The sequence below is a fragment of the Balearica regulorum genome, chromosome 7, assembly GCF_011004875.1.
Source record: "Balearica regulorum gibbericeps isolate bBalReg1 chromosome 7, bBalReg1.pri, whole genome shotgun sequence".
Taxonomy (NCBI): domain Eukaryota; kingdom Metazoa; phylum Chordata; class Aves; order Gruiformes; family Gruidae; genus Balearica; species Balearica regulorum.
Window position 1 is genome coordinate 3,596,776 of NC_046190.1, and position 17,002 is coordinate 3,613,777.

The 17,002-nt window shown below is 40.9% G+C and overlaps 2 protein-coding genes across 2 annotated transcripts in view; one reads left to right on the top strand and one right to left on the bottom strand.

Annotated features, from left to right (window-relative positions):
- Nucleotides 1-17,002, top strand: part of ADAM12 (ADAM metallopeptidase domain 12) — a 183,669-nt gene that overhangs the window by 146,676 nt on the left and 19,991 nt on the right. The window contains exons 12-14 of the mRNA XM_075757648.1: nt 4,055-4,232; nt 9,075-9,164; nt 10,588-10,783. Of these exons, the coding sequence (XP_075613763.1) occupies nt 4,055-4,232; nt 9,075-9,164; nt 10,588-10,783 (464 nt within the window). The remainder of the gene's footprint in view (nt 1-4,054; nt 4,233-9,074; nt 9,165-10,587; nt 10,784-17,002) is intronic.
- The window catches only part of BCCIP (BRCA2 and CDKN1A interacting protein), a 147,012-nt gene that overhangs the window by 40,557 nt on the left and 89,453 nt on the right, over nt 1-17,002 (bottom strand). The window lies entirely within an intron of this gene.

Below are 17,002 nucleotides of genomic sequence, written 5' to 3' on the forward strand. Positions count from 1 at the left end.
TTCAGCGGCGGGGTCGGTGCTAGAGCTGTAGCTGATCTGTGTGTTACCCTGCATCGATCAGTAGCCACTGTGTTTCTCCTGAACGCTTCCCTGTCTATCTCTTAAGACTGTAATTTTCTGGGGCAGTGACTCTTTCTGTTTCTGTGCTGGTACTCTCTTGTTATTCAGCCCATTAGGAGGGGAAATGCCTCTGAAATGGAGATGATGGAGATGAACTTTTATAGTTCATGCAAAAAAAAAGCTATGCTGGGCAACACGGTGCTAATACAAAGAATTCTCTATTCTTAAAAGGGACTTGACACAGCGATGATGCCACTTCACTTATTTAATGAAAGGAGCCATCTAATACAGGCTAAATGCAAAACTACATAGAGGAAAGTGGCATTTGAATGCCTTGAGTGCTTGAAATATAAATGAATGGGACAAGACCAGACTCTGTTTCTAAAGGAATCAATTACCAGGCATCCTCTTGTAACTGTGAAGCTCTCATTTGCAGGAACAGTCAAGGCTATTTTTGCTGGGAACTAGGATATTCGTTGCTTGACATTAAGTGCATCTTTTAAGCACCAAGGAGACACTGAGGAATGCTGTGGATTCAAGAGGAGTAGAAGGACTCTGAAATTATTTTCCTTGCTGTAAAGCCACTGAAGAGACTGATGTAGCGCTGGGCACGATTTGAGTTCTGTAGAGTTGTACCCACAGCCAGAATGGTCTGACAAAATGATCCATTGTGTATTAAATCTACAGATTCAAACAGTGTAGAAAATGTGTGAGCTATTCAGTATGTTAGAATAGGAATCAGGTTGGACTAACCTGCTATTAAATTTTCTTTTCTCTTCCCAAATGCAAAAAAAAAAAAATAGGTATCTGTAAAAGAAAATGTCTTGAGTGAAGGATAATGGAATATACTGATTGCTAATGAATTTTTTACCTCTGGAAGGTTCTCCAACGGCCTCTATGAGCTGATAGCTGAGCATCTTGCCAATAAAATAAGTGTCTGGGGTGCCACAGAAAGCACAAATATCCCTCTTCAGCATGTTACTGAAATCCTGGAGACAGGGACTGACTTTACTGTAGAGACCCCACTACCTTTTCCCACCCAAAGGTAGTCCTTCCAGGTGAAGTCTGAAGCTTCTGAACAGGGTGGTGCGAGGAACCTTGCTGCATTTGCTCAGAGGACAAGTTTCTTTCACATGACTATTACTTTGTTGTTTTTCACAAGCTCCAGATTCACTTAAATGTTGCGCCTACTGACATCTGATAGCTATATCTTCCCTTCCCATCTGCCCGGGATTTCATGCTTCTGATGAAACAGCTTAAAAATTGCAAAGACAGCCAAAATGTAGCCTAAAATCCCAATGATCAAATGCTGTGGCTGTTACATGGGATTTTTTTTGACAAAAAAATGAAGAATGGTTGTGTGTCAGAATATCACGTTATTAAAGATCAATTATGTTTCCAATGAAATACCAACTAGCATCAACTGGTGTGGGATCTTCTCTTGCATGGTGCGGTTATCCTTCAGTTGCTCTCTGTTTCCACTTGTTGAGTTCACCTCTGGTTTTGTATTGCTTTATTTTGGGCTTACTTGGTAAAGAAAATTATTTTCAGGAAATTTAATCAAATAACATGTGCTGCACTGATGTCAGCTGAGGAAATCAGCGTCAAGAGCAGGAAAAGCCAGAAGACGAATGGATCTCTTAGTTCAAAATAGGAAACAGCTTGAAGTTCCTCTGGGGGGAAACAGAAACCTCATTCATTAACAATGACATTATTTCACCTCTGGAACAGAGTAAGGATTCTGTTCTCCTGGTGATGGACAGACACATCTCATGTTCATACAAATGATGCTGAGCATTCATGGATACAAAGGAACAGCCCTAAGATATTGATAGTTTTGACTGGTGAGCTGTTCTCCTGGTCCATGTGTGGCTGAGACATATGGCACAGGGAAAAATGCATTATTTGTGTTCCCAAATTGATTTCAGTCTGTGTAAGGTATGTATGTCTCCTTGTGTTCATCTGAGTGGATATCAAAGTAAATCTATGTCACTGAAGCGAAGGATCTTGCCTGGATGATGCAGTATTCATTTATTCACACTTTGATATGAGGATCATGTCTGATCAAGCACTCATATATTTTGTGCAGGATTTATCAGTCAGATGTATCTGGGTTTCTTGAGGGTTTTTTCCGGTGTTTGATAGCAGTGTACATCCATCTGCTTGTTCATAGTCACGTACACAAAATTTTGTGGGCTTTTTTCCCCAATCCCAGGAGTTTGTGGTGTCCTGTTAAGAACATCTCCAATTGCTCGATATGAAATGGTTAGTAGGAGGTTTCCCAAGTGCCTTTATTTTCTGTTCCATTACTCCAAGTACCTTCGCTGTTTTCCCTTGGGGCCCAGAGCTGCAGCTAGCAGCCTGACTACTACCTCATGCTATTCTGAAATTTCTTTATTTATTTTAGACTCTGCCATTTTGCCTTAACATTGATATTTTCCAGAATACAGCTTTTTAAGTGGAGATGCCTATTAACTTTCTGAAGTCATATGTCAGTGAATCACAAAACTGTTTATTTTAACTAGACAAGCCCTGTAGTGATGCACAAAAATTATTTTCTTCTTCAGAGCCATGTTTATGTTCTTTTCGAATGAGCTGGCTCTTTTATTGCAAAAAAAAATCTGTAAAAGAGATAATTTTAAATAGTCATAAAATAAACTCTGTTCTGTAAGGTACCCACAACCTTTCTAGAAGATCTTAATTAACCTCCTTATGTCAGCAGAGGAAGCTCTATTGCATTTGTAATTGTCAAAAATTTCCTTTTTTTAATAGAAATGATCCCTTTCTGATACCTATAGGCATCATCATTCACAAAACAAGCTCTTCATTTCAGGATATTAGAAACAACAGTGGAATAATCGACATCTGGAGTTCAGCAATGCAGAAATTCCATCTATTATCTTGCTTGTCTGTAAAGATTATGCCCTAATAACATGTGAGTGATGCAAAGCATTTAGTGAATAAAGTCCGGTCATTATCAGGTTGCTCCCAGTGCTGCCATAATGTTGAAATTACTGCTGGACCATGGAGCAGCAGTGAGGAAGGTACCAAGTCTTAGGGGAGATGCTGTTTTACCACTTGGTTGTGATCCAGATTCAACGTAACCATGTGCACATCTCGGTGCGGAGAGGGCACTGCAGACTTTAGGACGTGACGCCGACGGCCAGATCCAGGTGCCGCTTTGTCTCATATCTGTGAATCAAACTGCAAATGTTCATTAGTGAAAATGGAATGAAGTCCTCCAACAGAAAACCACAAATTATCTGGTGATATTTGTACTACAGTGGATCATTCTGATAACATTGTCCGTGTGCTTTCCAATAGAATTCAAAGGCCAAATCCTGCTCTCAGCAGTGTGAATTCAAATTATCGGTATTTTCAGTGGTGTCTTTACAGTCATCCTGCTTTAAAATAAGAACTGTATTTGCTTTCATCGTGCAGTTCCCAAGCTAGACTTTGATGAATTGCAGAAGCAGGCTCTTATCAAGTAACTCGGTGTTTTTCTCTGGGTTTTTTTTCCTGAAAAGAGCAGGAAGTTTGCCATACTGCAGAGCAAGATGAATGAATTTGCCATTTGAGGCTGAATTTTCCAAGAAGAATTACGGTGTTTTGCAGTCCTGTAAATGTGGGAATTCTCCTTGCAAGCCCAGTATTTCTTTAGGCTCATGATCAAAGTTTGCTCCATAACTACATATGCAAAAAGGGGAGAGGGAATTCCAAATATAAACACTTCCAATCCTTAACAGCAGCTACAAATTTAAGTGAAAGTGATGGAAATTCCCTTACTCATAGTCAGAAATCATTAAATGTTTTTGGCACAATTTCACAGTGAATTGGTCTTTCTCAATCCTATGTCAAAGGGTTAAAAAAACCCGAACACAATTTTCTTGTTAGTGCATTGATGTGCTAAAAGGTCATCAGTGTGACAGGAGAGAGATGTTTTCATCTGATAATACTATCTCTTTTTTTTTGTCTCTGTGTATTTTTCTTCTAGCTATCCATTTCCCATGGTTTTCAGTAGCTGCAGTAGAAAGGACCTGGAAAACAGCCTGGAAAAAGGAGTGGGAATGTGTCTGTTTAACTTGCCTGAAGTCAAGGAGTCCTTTGGTGGACAGAAGTGTGGGAACGGCTATGTGGAAGATGGAGAGGAGTGCGACTGCGGGGAGCCTGATGTAAGACGCTGCCTGAGAATTGCTGCTCACCTCCTGTCTGCAGGTTTTAACAGTAAAGACGAATCAGAATTGGTTTGGCGTGTTTAACGCTACTTGGTGTAAAACAAAACTCTCCCTCCACTGCTTCTATCTTATCAGCTTAAACCTCAGAGTCCTCAGAAATGTGGGACATTTCTGCTTGTCTTGCATTTGAGTTGCTAAAGTTCTGGCAGGGCTTTAGTTAAGAATGTGCTCGATTCCCCATTAGAGAACAAACTCTCTCATGGCTTGTCCAACAGACTAGCCATGACTAACTGTCATGTTCCTCACAGCAGAAATTCCTTTAAGTACTAGCTAATAAGCTAAACTCAAAATTTGTTAACATTGCTCATGTTTCTCAAGATAGCATGCCTTAATTGAAGGTCTGTTTCCATGTATGAGAAGCCACTCATATATTATAAATATAAATAGTTATAGAAATAGAAACAGTTATATAAACATTATATAAATGTTGCCTAGGTATTTTTTCATTGCAACCAACTTCAATTTTTAGGTACAAGACCTTTCCCTCCTTCACTATGAGATTTTTCTTTGCCACTAGCCAATTACCTTACTAACAGAAATAGCCTTTATTGCCTCCCAAAAAGACTGCTACTACTTCAAAGACCATTCCATTTGGTTTAGTGAATGTGTCAGAGGACTGCTCAGATCAGGAGAAGATAGGCAAAACCTGGGGGTCAAATAATATCTGAGCCAACATCCTTATCCCTTTGGCTTTCCATGCTCATTGACTGTATTGAACTTCTCCCAGATTATCCGAATTAAATACATCAGCAGATGAGGGATTTGTTTCCTGTGATAAATATGGTTCTGCAGACAAAATAGATCAGAGCAGTTAAAACAGCGAGATATTGCTGTATCCTGTCTATACAGTGTATTGGATTTACACAAGCCATAAGGATTTCCTGACAGTTCACTCATTCTTCAGGGTAACAAGGTTGGAGGAAGCAGGCTTATCTTCTTGTTTAAAGTCAATAGAGTGCAAGCAGCTTGCAAATGTCTTTCTAACCCAGTTATCTTTCTCATTTTCACTTTTGAATGTTAGCAATACCTTTTCAAGTCAAAGCCACTTAACGTCAGCAAGCACTGACTTGATTTGCCTCCTCTCTCTCTGTTTTTCCTTTTTAATTGTATTGAAAAACTGCAGCTTGGACCCAATGAACTTGATTTGGAATACACTGCTATAATCTGAGTGGTACCAGAAAACCCATTAGATTAGTTAATAGTTCACCGCCCAGTCACTTATACCAGCTGAATTTTGTCAATAGCGGTGCAGTATTTTATGGCATGGAAAGCTGTATAACAATGTCTGCTAGTTGTATTTTATCAGTGATCAGAATTAAATATCAGTCTGAATATGTAGACATAGGTGGTTTGTAGGGATATTTCTCCTTTACCCTAAAATATTAGCCCCTTGTTGAGATCTGTGCTCACTGACGTTCCCTAGCAGTAGGACAGCAATGGGTTCATAAGGGTGAAGAGTCATGACTGTAGCACACCTCCCACACTTCAGACCACCCTGGAAACACTAACACAGTAGCGACTGCTTTACCGTCTCCATCCATCCACGCGACAGTCTCATGTGCATCAGACATGGGTCATCTCCTTGAGTATAATGGATGCTGGCATGCCCACCACCAAGCCAAGAGTGTAAGACCCAACCAAGGATGACATTACCAGTTAAGCTCCAACTTCATTTTGCATTATATTACCAAAAATGTCTGATGTGCTACAGTGTCTATGGAAGGAGGCTTGTAGATTACACATGGAAAGATAGAAGAAGAAGAAAAAAAAATCCTTTGTCCGTGGGAACTGAACTGAAAGGTGACAAATGTGGCTAATTGTATAACAGGCTGCAAGGAGGTTCAGAAAACTACAAATTGGTAACTCAGAAGTCAGACAAATTACTTCCAAATGTAATTAAGAGCTAGTGCCTGAACAGCTGTGACATGCCAGGGACGAGTCAACACAGCTGTTGTGCCAGGAAATCTTGTTGTACAAACCCATCACAGTGCTCTGAAGGACTTAGCAAGTGGATGGAAAGGGACAATGCTGTTATTGCACCCTGTTAGGACTTCAGACAGGCTTTAGACCGAAGCCTTTCACCAAAGCCTCTTCAGGAGACTAAGCAGCTGTAGGACGAGAGAATATTGCGTGGGCAAAAATTGGGTTAAAAGATAGGAAATACAACCAGGTATAAATCATCCATTTTATGCAGCGGAAGGAGATCTGCTGTGATGTATCCATGAGATATGTCCTGGGGACTTCACAATTCAGCATATTCATAAACAGCCTGGGAAGAGGAATAGTCTTGAATTTGCTGATGACATTAGTTAGGATGGTGGAGATGAAGGGTGGCTGTGAAGAACTGCAGAGAAACCTTCTGAGACAGCTGGACGGGGCATTAAGATGACAAATGGGATTCAGTGCAGTGATGCACATTCCAAACATCACATATAAGATGATGGACTCTGAGCTGACTCTGACCATAGAGGAACAAGACTTCATATTGCAATAAATAGTCTCATGAAAATGTCAGCTCAGTGCTCAAGAGTGGTCTAAAAGGTAAATAGGCTGTTAGAAATTACTAGAGAAGAAATAGCAAAACCAAACAAAGCACCAGTAGGCCTCTATAAATCTGCAGCGTCCTGCATCTGAAACTGCATGGGCAGTTTTTCCTACCCCTCCCTGATCTCAGGAAGGATAAAGCAGAATGGAAAAGGTTGAAAGAAAAGCAATAAAGTGGTTCAAAGTTTTGGAGGGGCTCTGGCTGGAAAAGAAGAAAATTAAGGAAAACGTGACAGAAGCTGATAAAATTGTGAGTGAAATGGAAAGAGTGAGTAGGGAGCGATTGCCCCTGACAAGAACTGCACCAATGAAATTAGGAAATGGCAGGTTTCAAGCAAGCAGAAGGAGCTGCTCCCCAAACAGTGTCAATTACTTGCGAGGTCCTTTCCGTGGAATGTTACAGGTACTAAAAATGCCCGTGGAGCCAACGGAAAGCCAGGAGACTAGGAAGGTGTCGTGTATGTGTGTTCACATTCTTGTCCTTAAGCATCTGCTGCTGGCTGCTGTCCGGGGGAGACAAGGCTAGAAGGATTCTAGGCTGACCTAGTGTGGTCTGTCTTGTATTCATAGAAAAGAAGGGGGGGGAAAGCAAGATGTCCTGTCTACGGTGTCCGACACTGTGTAGGTGATGCTAGAATTGCTGTTGCATTAGTCTGAGATACTCCCTGATGAGCCCAGGAGACCTACGCCAAGAAACCCAACTCCCATCATTGCTGTTGTTACTACTAATAACTAATTATAATAAACTACAACACAGCAGTAGTTTTGAGTGGCAGCCTCCAGCCTCCAAAAGCCTCGTGAGCCTTTTCTGTTTGCTTGCCTGTTTATGTTAAAACCATTCCTGACAATTTAATAGCCCAGGCACAGAAACTATTTACTAAGCTCATTCCCTACAACGAGTAATAAGTGAGTGAGGAATTGGAAATTTCGAAGGCTGCAGTAACATCATTCAAAGAGCTGTATCTTTATCCCAATCTGTCTGTGGCATGCCGATTGCTTTCCATGGCGGGCTGGTGTAGGGCTAGGTGATGGGGGATAGGAGCCGACTGTTTCAGAAGTACCTTAATTAGACTGGCATTGCTTTCCTCCACTCTGCTTTTCTCAGGTTGCTATTGAGGTGAGTTTATAAAATGGGCTTCTGTGCAGAGGAACGTTACTTCTTAAATACAGCAGCTGCACAGAAATATTTGCGTAGCCTGCTGCCTTCCGGCATGATCAAAAATAGGTGCAGGAAGTTGTTCCACTGCTTCAGAGTAGCACAGTTAGCTTTGTATATTCAGGCAGATATTATCTAAGAAAACAGTGAAATGCTGAGAATCATTTTGCTCTTTATTTGTGAGTGCAGTGGTAGCCCTGTCTTCCAGTTGGAAAGTTTTACAAAAGCCAAAAAAGTAACAAGAGGCTGTGAACATCATTCTAACCCGCTTATTTTTCCTGCGTTCCCTATATTGTTAGTGATCCCATGTTAAGTCAAACTGACTTAACACAGCTGAAGAGCAATTTTATCTGCTGCTATTTTTGCTGGAGAGCTGAGATTCCAGCACAGCTGATGTAACTTGCAGCTTGTGAGCATAATCTTGGAAAAACAAATTCATTATTTTCTGAAACTTCTTAGTAGCTCATTCTACTGACAATAAAGTTTGCAAAAACCCACACATGCCACCATCTAATCCGTAAGTGTGAAATTGGGATGTATCAGTTAGTGAGAATGCAATTCATACTCATTTCATCTCTATTACTGGCATAGCCTGATAAGAGATTACATGGAATGGTGTCATCATCTTTCTCTGCGGCAGCCACTGGTCTCCATGTAATACAGAAGGCTGGTGAGCACCTATCACAAAATAGAGAGCTGTAGTCGTGATGCTCAGTAACTGCAACACAGGGCCTGGATCCTCAGTGGAGGCAATAGAATCATTCCACTGATTTTTGTGGAAATAAACCATCGTACTACTGTGTCAGGATTGGTATCAGCATCCTTGAGTTGTTTGTGATATTTGGGATTAGATCCATAGCTAGAATAAACCAGCCTTCCTCAATGGCTTCTCTGGGTTTACTACAATTACTGTGCTTGTTGAATCTAAGGACAGACAAGACTGTTTGGATCAAATTGTAGAATTTCATGCATAATTCATTATTTCACGCCTAGCTTTTCTTGGCAGAGCTATCAGCAGCCTCTTGATTTACAGCTTATTGTGACGAAAGTTGTCTGCTCTAAATTTGTCCTCCATCTAGGAATGTACAAACCGGTGCTGTAATGCGACTACCTGTACTTTGAAACCAGGAGCAGTGTGCGCGCATGGACTTTGCTGCGAAGACTGCCAGGTGAACCGACAGAAACGTTTCTTATCTGTCTGGGGTGGGCAGAATTCCACAAGCTTCAGAGCAGTAAGCAAGGATGGAGAACAAGCAAATTGGTATCGTTAAGCATTAAGACACTTGCATTTCATGTAAGCAATTCAGAAAATTCTCAAACCGTAACAGTTATTGAAGGAGAGACCAACAGACTTTTTTAATAGTGTCTGTGCTATTTGTAGCCACTTCATTTGCTCACGCAAAACCTCTTCTTTTTCATGAACTTTTGTAGGCTTTGATTTCTTTCATGCTCATATGGATGTTGTGCTCTGGCAAGCAGTCATTAAATGCTGGACCCTCTTTTTATGGGAAGACTCTTAAAATATTAATTCTGTCAACAGCATATTTATTTTTAATGGCAGATCATCAGCTCTTGTGGACTCCTAACGTACTGTGAAAAGCCAGCTTGCTGCAGGCATTGACCTTTTTGAATTCTCAGACCATGTCTTGCATATGGGCTAATAAAGCATTCAGCAACTTTCCGTTGTGTCTGTGGCAACCATCTGCCTAAAAGCTCAGTAGCAGCAAGCTATCAAAACAGCTAGCAAATCCTTTTTAGCGAAATCAATCTCCATGTCTTTTTGCTTTTTACGAAAGGCACTGTGGTGATGCAGTTAAAATTCAGCGCTGCTCCCAGAGCACACCCATCTTTTGTGGTTCTTGATAAGCGAATGTTCGGATTGGCACATTCCACCGTTGCCTACTGGTTGCCTTCAGCTCTGAAAAACCGTAGTTATCCGGGGAAATCAGGACAGGACAGGACGAGTTACATGGACTACTTGTATAATTAAGCTGAAGAAGATCTTGCTGCCCATAACAGAGCGACATTTCCATGAGGAAATGCACCTCCATCCCAGGAAACTGTCAGGCAGCTGAATCCAGAGCGAGGTGGGCCGGTGGCTTCGTGAGCCATAACATACCACATAACATAACATTACATCATCAGCTGGCTGCCCTGGTCACTGCAGTGCTGTCACAGCCGTATGGATGAAAAGGTTTCTGGTCTGATGTTTGGTCAGTGCTAAAGACGATCCTCTGCAGTACGGCCCAAGGTGTTTCTGTGCCCATGTGTTTCGGCGTGATTGCTGGAGGCACGCGGAAAACTTTGGTTCGTATTTGAAAACAAACAAAAGGCTGGGTTTACCTTCTGACCTGAGCCACGTGAGCCATGTTTGCAGCTGCAGCTTCAGTTTGGCCCTCCTTCCTGCCAAACTCTTCACAACATGTGTCAAATAAATGTATTTAAAGAGCTGCGTAATCCTTATAGTGTCCTCTGCGGTCAGTTGGTGCTGAGCCAGTGGAAAAAGCTGTTCGTGCGCTGCATGGGTTATACCGCTGCATAACTCTTATTGATTGGAATTACAGCAGCTAAGGGGTTTTGTTTGTTTTGCAGTTAAAACCAGCGGGGATTTCTTGCAGAGAATCAAGTAATTCCTGTGATCTGCCAGAGTTTTGCACAGGAGCCAGCCCTCACTGCCCAGCCAACGTGTACCTGCACGACGGGCACGCGTGCCACAGGGTAGACGGCTATTGCTACAACGGCATATGCCAGACCCACGAGCAGCAGTGTATCACCCTCTGGGGCCCAGGTGAGTTTGCGAACCAGGAGATTGACTTGGCAAAAAAAAGTTTGTGATTATAGATGAATTTGGAGGAATTTTATGCAGTACCAATCTGTATCTATTCTTTTAGGAAACGGAGAACTGAATAATGATGGAATCATTTTGTGATTCATTTTATCCTTGATTTGCAGTCGTGTTCATTTCTTGCAGCAGGAGGTAGAGAGCAACAGTAACTAGGTTCATTCTGCAGCACTGCTGCAAATGGCTAGGAGAACTTAGACAAATCATTTAATACTGCCTTTGATGTGGCCCTATGTCATCTTACAAAGTGCTGAATGCTCTTGACAGGCTGAAATCGCATCATTTTTCAGACCGGTGTGTAGCCGTCCTTCTGTGCTCTAAATTGCTCATCTGCAAAACATATATGTCTGTCTACATCCCCAAACAGAGTTCAGTATTTCACATTATCATAAGATTCCTGTGTCATTGTGTATATTTTATTAATTGGTGTTACGCTGTAAGCCAACCTCCTGACAGTCCTCTTAGCACAGGACACAATCAAGCAGAAAGAGATTTTATTCTCCCATGGGAATTTACCTACTTTTTGCAAAAAACTAGCAGCATGAGTTCTTGGGTTATCCAAAACAGATGATGTCCCAGGAAAGCCGTTCACCTTTCTGTTCACCTGCAGCCCTTCCACTGAAATACAAGTACTAACTCAGCATTTTGCTATTGCCTCCTGCATTGCGGGGGACAAGTCATGTTTCCTTCAGCATCTCACTTACCCTCCCTCTCAAATGGGAAAATCACTTTTACCTCTCCTGAAGAGAAGCATTGTTTCAAGGTAGATTTAATTATTTCTTTTAAACTAACTTTTTCAGCTCTCTTAGCCTCTTTCAATTCAGTATCTCTCTGCCTTCAACTCTTTCAAAACTTGTGTATCGATGTAATGACACGCAGATGTTTCCCTTGGTCAAAACCCTCATCAGAAGTCTATTGAAGGATTTATCTGTTTGAAGGATTTATCTGGTATCTTCACAGGGACTTGGACCATTCACAATTTTTGTTTTAAAGACCATTAAAGTATCTCAAGAAATGATGCCACTGCTGCAGATAGCAGGTTAGCTTGGTCATGCAGGTATAAGAACATGGTAGATGAGTTCCAGTTCAGAATTAAACTCCCCACATGGAAGAAACCATGCACCTGATGCGCTGCTCCGAATCCCACTCACGTCGTAGAGTTAATATGAGCTCATATAGGCATGTACAATTATAGCCTCCAGTCTTAGTCATACTGGGATTTTTAATCCCCTGGATACAGAAACATTCTCTCTTGTATAAAGCAAAATCTCCTTATGAACCAGTTTCCCATGCCATGGAAAGTTACTCGGTCGGACTGTTAATAATTTCAGTCGCTGAGAAAAATTCAGCTAAAGGTCAGAGAGCTGAATTGCTGCAGTTCCCTTGCCAGGTCTGTTTCCTAACACCGCACGTCCTCCAAACCCCCCCAGGCTCCCCTAATTCTGTCTTGTCTTCCTTCTGCTGTGCACAGAGTCTCCAGTGGTCAAGGCTATGGGGGTCTGCTTATGAGAAAGATGACTTTGTTAAGAGCAAAGCTCAAACAGACTTTAACTGGAATACTCTTATTTGTCTTGGGAATACCCAAGGATAAAGATTTTGAAAGGGAGAACGGGACGTTACCAAACCTGAACTGAAAGGCTTGATTCTGATCACATTTTTTGGAAGTATAAATTAGAAATAATGCCAGTAAAGTAAACCTTCGAGCAGTTTAGCAGATAGGGTTCAAGCAAAAACCAAGGCCTGTGTTCTGGATTTAAAGACTAGGGATGTGAACATCCACCACTTGATCACATCTGGTTGGAGTATGAGCTGGCAGATGAATGGGCTGGAATGGGAAGGGGGCTAGGTGGGCCACGCAGCAGGAAAAATATCATGGGACAGGTTTTCAAAATTTCCTTCCAGCCTTGCTTGCAGCCGAGAGACTTGACATTCTCAGATGTTGTCTCTGGACTTCGTATCAATAAGATACGTGTGAACCTTTTACCAGATTGTTATAATTGATTAAAATTGTTTTAAACTATTGTGTGTGTTGGAGTGGAGTGAAGGAGTAGTTGTGTGGGTTTTTTTAAAAAAATCCATACCATAAAGAGAAAACAGATCATAGTTTATTTGCAGTAATTCCTTTCTTCTCCTTCCCAGCAGGAGAGAGCCATGCAGAACAAAATACAATAACTATTCTTAAAATAATATTCAGTACATTTAATTCCTTATCACTGTCTTCTTTTGTATATCTTTCTTTATTCATCGGCTTACAGATGTCCAGTAGCCCAATGATAAACGTCATTCTTAATATTTTTAGATCTAGTTAGAGAAAAATGATGGGCACTGTCAGAGCTTGTTTACATTAGGCTGAGCAACAGGAATCTGTTTCCAGAAAGAAGTACTTGTATTTCCTTGCGTTTTTTAGTTACTTTCAACAGATACACTCAAATCAAATGGAGGAATGCTTTTTGCTGTTCCCTATCTGCAATAGCATGGAGAGCTCGGAGTGAAAGAGGGGAGGAGCACCTGGGGACAGTCTCTGAAAACAGCCATAAATTCCTCTTAAAGACCAAGTTCATTCGCAGAACACACAAATGTCTCTACTCTCTCCCTCACCTTAATTCCTATCATTTTTCTCTTTAACAAGCAATATGCATGAATTGCTTGTGACCTTTTTTTCTTTCATATTCAAAAATATCAAATTGCTCTGATCTGGCCTATTGATAGTAGTGTGACTGAAAGATACATCACTAGTGATGCGTTTGTGTAATGTCTGGCACTCCACTGGCATTTTCTGCGAGCAACTAGATACACAGATAAAGCTATTTGAGAGAGAGAAATTATTGATTACCAAGGAATAGAAGATTCTCAGCTTTAGACTCACGGCTTTTTTCTACATTGACAAGAAAATGATTCTTTAGGGAAGGAAAAGAGATGTTTGTCAGTGTGTTTTCCCTACTTTTCCCCAAGAGGAAAAAAAGCAATGATTTGGGGGAGCCAATGGCAGGCATTGGCTTAATAATTAGAGCACACTTAAATTTGTTGCATAGACATGGCCATTTGTGTAGGCAGGAACTATCTTGATTTTAATGTCAATATTTGTTACAAAGGCCTGTCAGTGTTATAAGAGCTTTGCAGTTTTTTCCAGGTACAACCCTCTAGGCAAAATAGATGGGTTTCCCATCTTAGTTAGCTGCAAAACTACTAACTTATCCAAACACTGGAAAGCTTTGAATCCAGTAAAATCAAACTATTTTGATCACCAGAGATTTATGGATGGGCCATTTTTTTTTTTTGGAGATGTGAAAGGCATTAAGCCATATTTCCCAAGCAAGTGAGAGCTAGCATACTCCTTAAACGCAAAAAATAACAGCTCAACCCCATCTTGCTCTTGCACAGACTTAACAACAGGGATGACCAAGATGGAGAGGCCAAGGGGAGCTTGTGGAAAGTTTGCTTTGCATCATCAGTGCCGTACAACAAACTTAATGAGATATAAAATCCAGGTGCAAATCACATGACAGAGAACTGTATTTTTATGCTTATATTTGTTTATACAGTTGTTCACGGTGCCTGTTGGTATACTCTGAGCAACAGAACTCCAGTCTTTTAATCAGGTTGGTTTGTTGGGGTTTTTTTCCCTCCACACCCATAAACACTGTATTTTTTTTTATTTTTTTTTAATAAATCTTGAGACAATGTTGGGAGCTGAATTGAACTGTCAGCCTGAGAGCGGGTGTTTCTCTGCTCTTGGAATCAGCACCATGGTCAGAAATTGCTGTCTTCGCTTTCAGAGACCGTGACGGTATTTTCTCATTGCAGCAGGTCTTGCACTGATCTGAAATGACACAGCATTTCTGCACCGCTTCCAAAAGCATAGAACTTCTCCTTTTTTTTGCAGTTGCATAGGGATAGAAGTTGGCTCATCAATATACACATTTGAAGAAAAAAAAGTCTCCAGGCTGACAAGTGCAGTGGTGAGCTTTGACCTTCTGCAGTTTCAAACATTTGATTTAATCCCGTCAATAAGGCTTGGCGTGGAAAGGCTGACAGAACCTTAATTACAGGGTCATGTTACTATAATTATCAATAGAAAAGTGAAATAAATGCTGCTCATCCAGCTCAAAGCACTTAATAACCACTGGAAATCTTTCACAAATCATTTTGTCTTTGCTTGTAGAGGTAGCAAAATAGAGAAAGACAGGAGTTTCTACTTCAGTTTATGTGGTGCAATCATGATAAATGGGTTTTCTCCCGAAACACAGCATTACAATTCTCTTCCTTAAGCATCCTCTGGAAACCTTCTTTTAACTTGGTAGCTCCATCTGTTCAGCTTCTTACACTCTAATATGTTTTCATCTATAAAAAAGTCCAAATATTGTGAGAAACCAGTCAGGAGGGGGAACAGCCATCTGAATCCGAAGCAACAACGTGTTTTGGTTTGATACCAAAGACAGAAATTGAAGCTAGATTTTAGTTTCCAAGCCACAGATGATCATTGGGTACCAGGTGTTTTCATACACAGACTGCTCTGAGCCTGGCAGGGGAGCATTTTTTTGTACTCCACAAGATCTTTTTTCTTGTCAAGTATTACTGGTTGGAGTTAAATCTCACTGTCTGAGCCCTGCAAGGATGCCGCAGATGTGTTCTTCTTCCTGCAGGCTGCTTTCCATCATGCATAGCACACTTGGCTTCTACATTCAAAAAAAGCAACCAAACAAAAAAAGTTTCACCAGGTGTATAAATACCTTAAACTCTCGTAGTATTTCAGTGAGCCCTTTCTCTTTTTTAACACCATTTTTTTAATAAGTCTTTGTTAGGTCACATACAGCCAAAGCACAAGACATGAGCATTCGTTTTGCTTTTGGCGGCTTTTGGAGCCACATACCACGCTGGGGAAAGCGTGGCTGAGGTCTGGGCTGCTGCTGACACATCTCCAAGGAAGCTTCCCATCATTGCAATGATATGCCGTTGGCTGAACTAGCCGGGGCACAAGGCTCCTGGCCAAGAAAAGATGAGACCCATAGCAATCGCATATGATCACGGTAGATGGGTGGGGGGCTTGTTCCTTTGGCAAGGTAGATCTGAGCATGTTGGTCTTTGCAGATGTGGGAGGAAAAAGCAGTTTTACTTGGCCTCTTGCTTTCAGTGTGGTTTTTTTTCCTTCCCTTCTAAAGCTGGCAAAGTATATGCACATGTTAATGTTTGTATCAAGCTGAATAGTTAATGTGCCTGCCCTGGAAAGACGAGGAGGAATCTACATGCTGAAAATGGAAATTTTACTATTGCTTTTTGCACAGTGCCTTGTCTGAATGCTTTTGTTGATTTTTTGATTATTGCTTGTGGCTTAATGAAAAGAAGTGAAAGAATCCTGTGTGAGTCCCTTTTAATAGTTCCAGATTTGAGAAATATTCTGAACTCAGCAAGCTTGATCATAATCTTCCAAAGAATTTCAAGCTCTTGTCCTGCTCTCCAGGGAACCAGCAGCTTATATTCTGTTCCTTCTGTGCCTTTCTTTCTGAGTTTTCCAGTTTCAGTATGTAAAAATGGTAGAAGGAAAAAAGGGTGCCATCTTAAACCTCTCCAAGTTTTAACATTTTGTCCTTAATAGCATTAGATTGCTGTATATAGTATTAGTCAAGCTTCCTACTGTGAAATGCAGATAATTAATTGAGGCTTTAATCTTTGAGTTATTAATGAAAAGATTCACAGTCACTGGAAGTTTTACAATCATACTTGTATTTTCTTCTCCAGGAATGTGACCCCCCCTTTTTTTTTTTTTTTTTTTTTTTTTTAACCCTCCTTCCTCTTTGAAGGCTTTCAAATGAAATCTTCAGGACGGTTCAAATAAATGATGTGTTTTACCCACAGTTAGAGGCATACACACTTGGAAGTGGCTCAAAACATTTGAAAAAAATGTAAGGTTAACTCAGATATTCTATCTCTGTTAAAGATCAGGGAACGCTATAGAAATGGTATATTCTCAGCATTTAGGCTATTACATCATTTGTTGCCAGTTCTTTTTGTTTTAGTTTGGCTGATCTATCAAAAGTACAAAAATGTATCTAACAGATATCTGTTAAGAGTTTTAGCCAGTGTATCTCCGTAGGACCTCATCTCCTCAAAGCAAGGCTGTCTATCGGAGTAGTTGAAATGTTGGCAATGACTTGATTGTGCTATTAA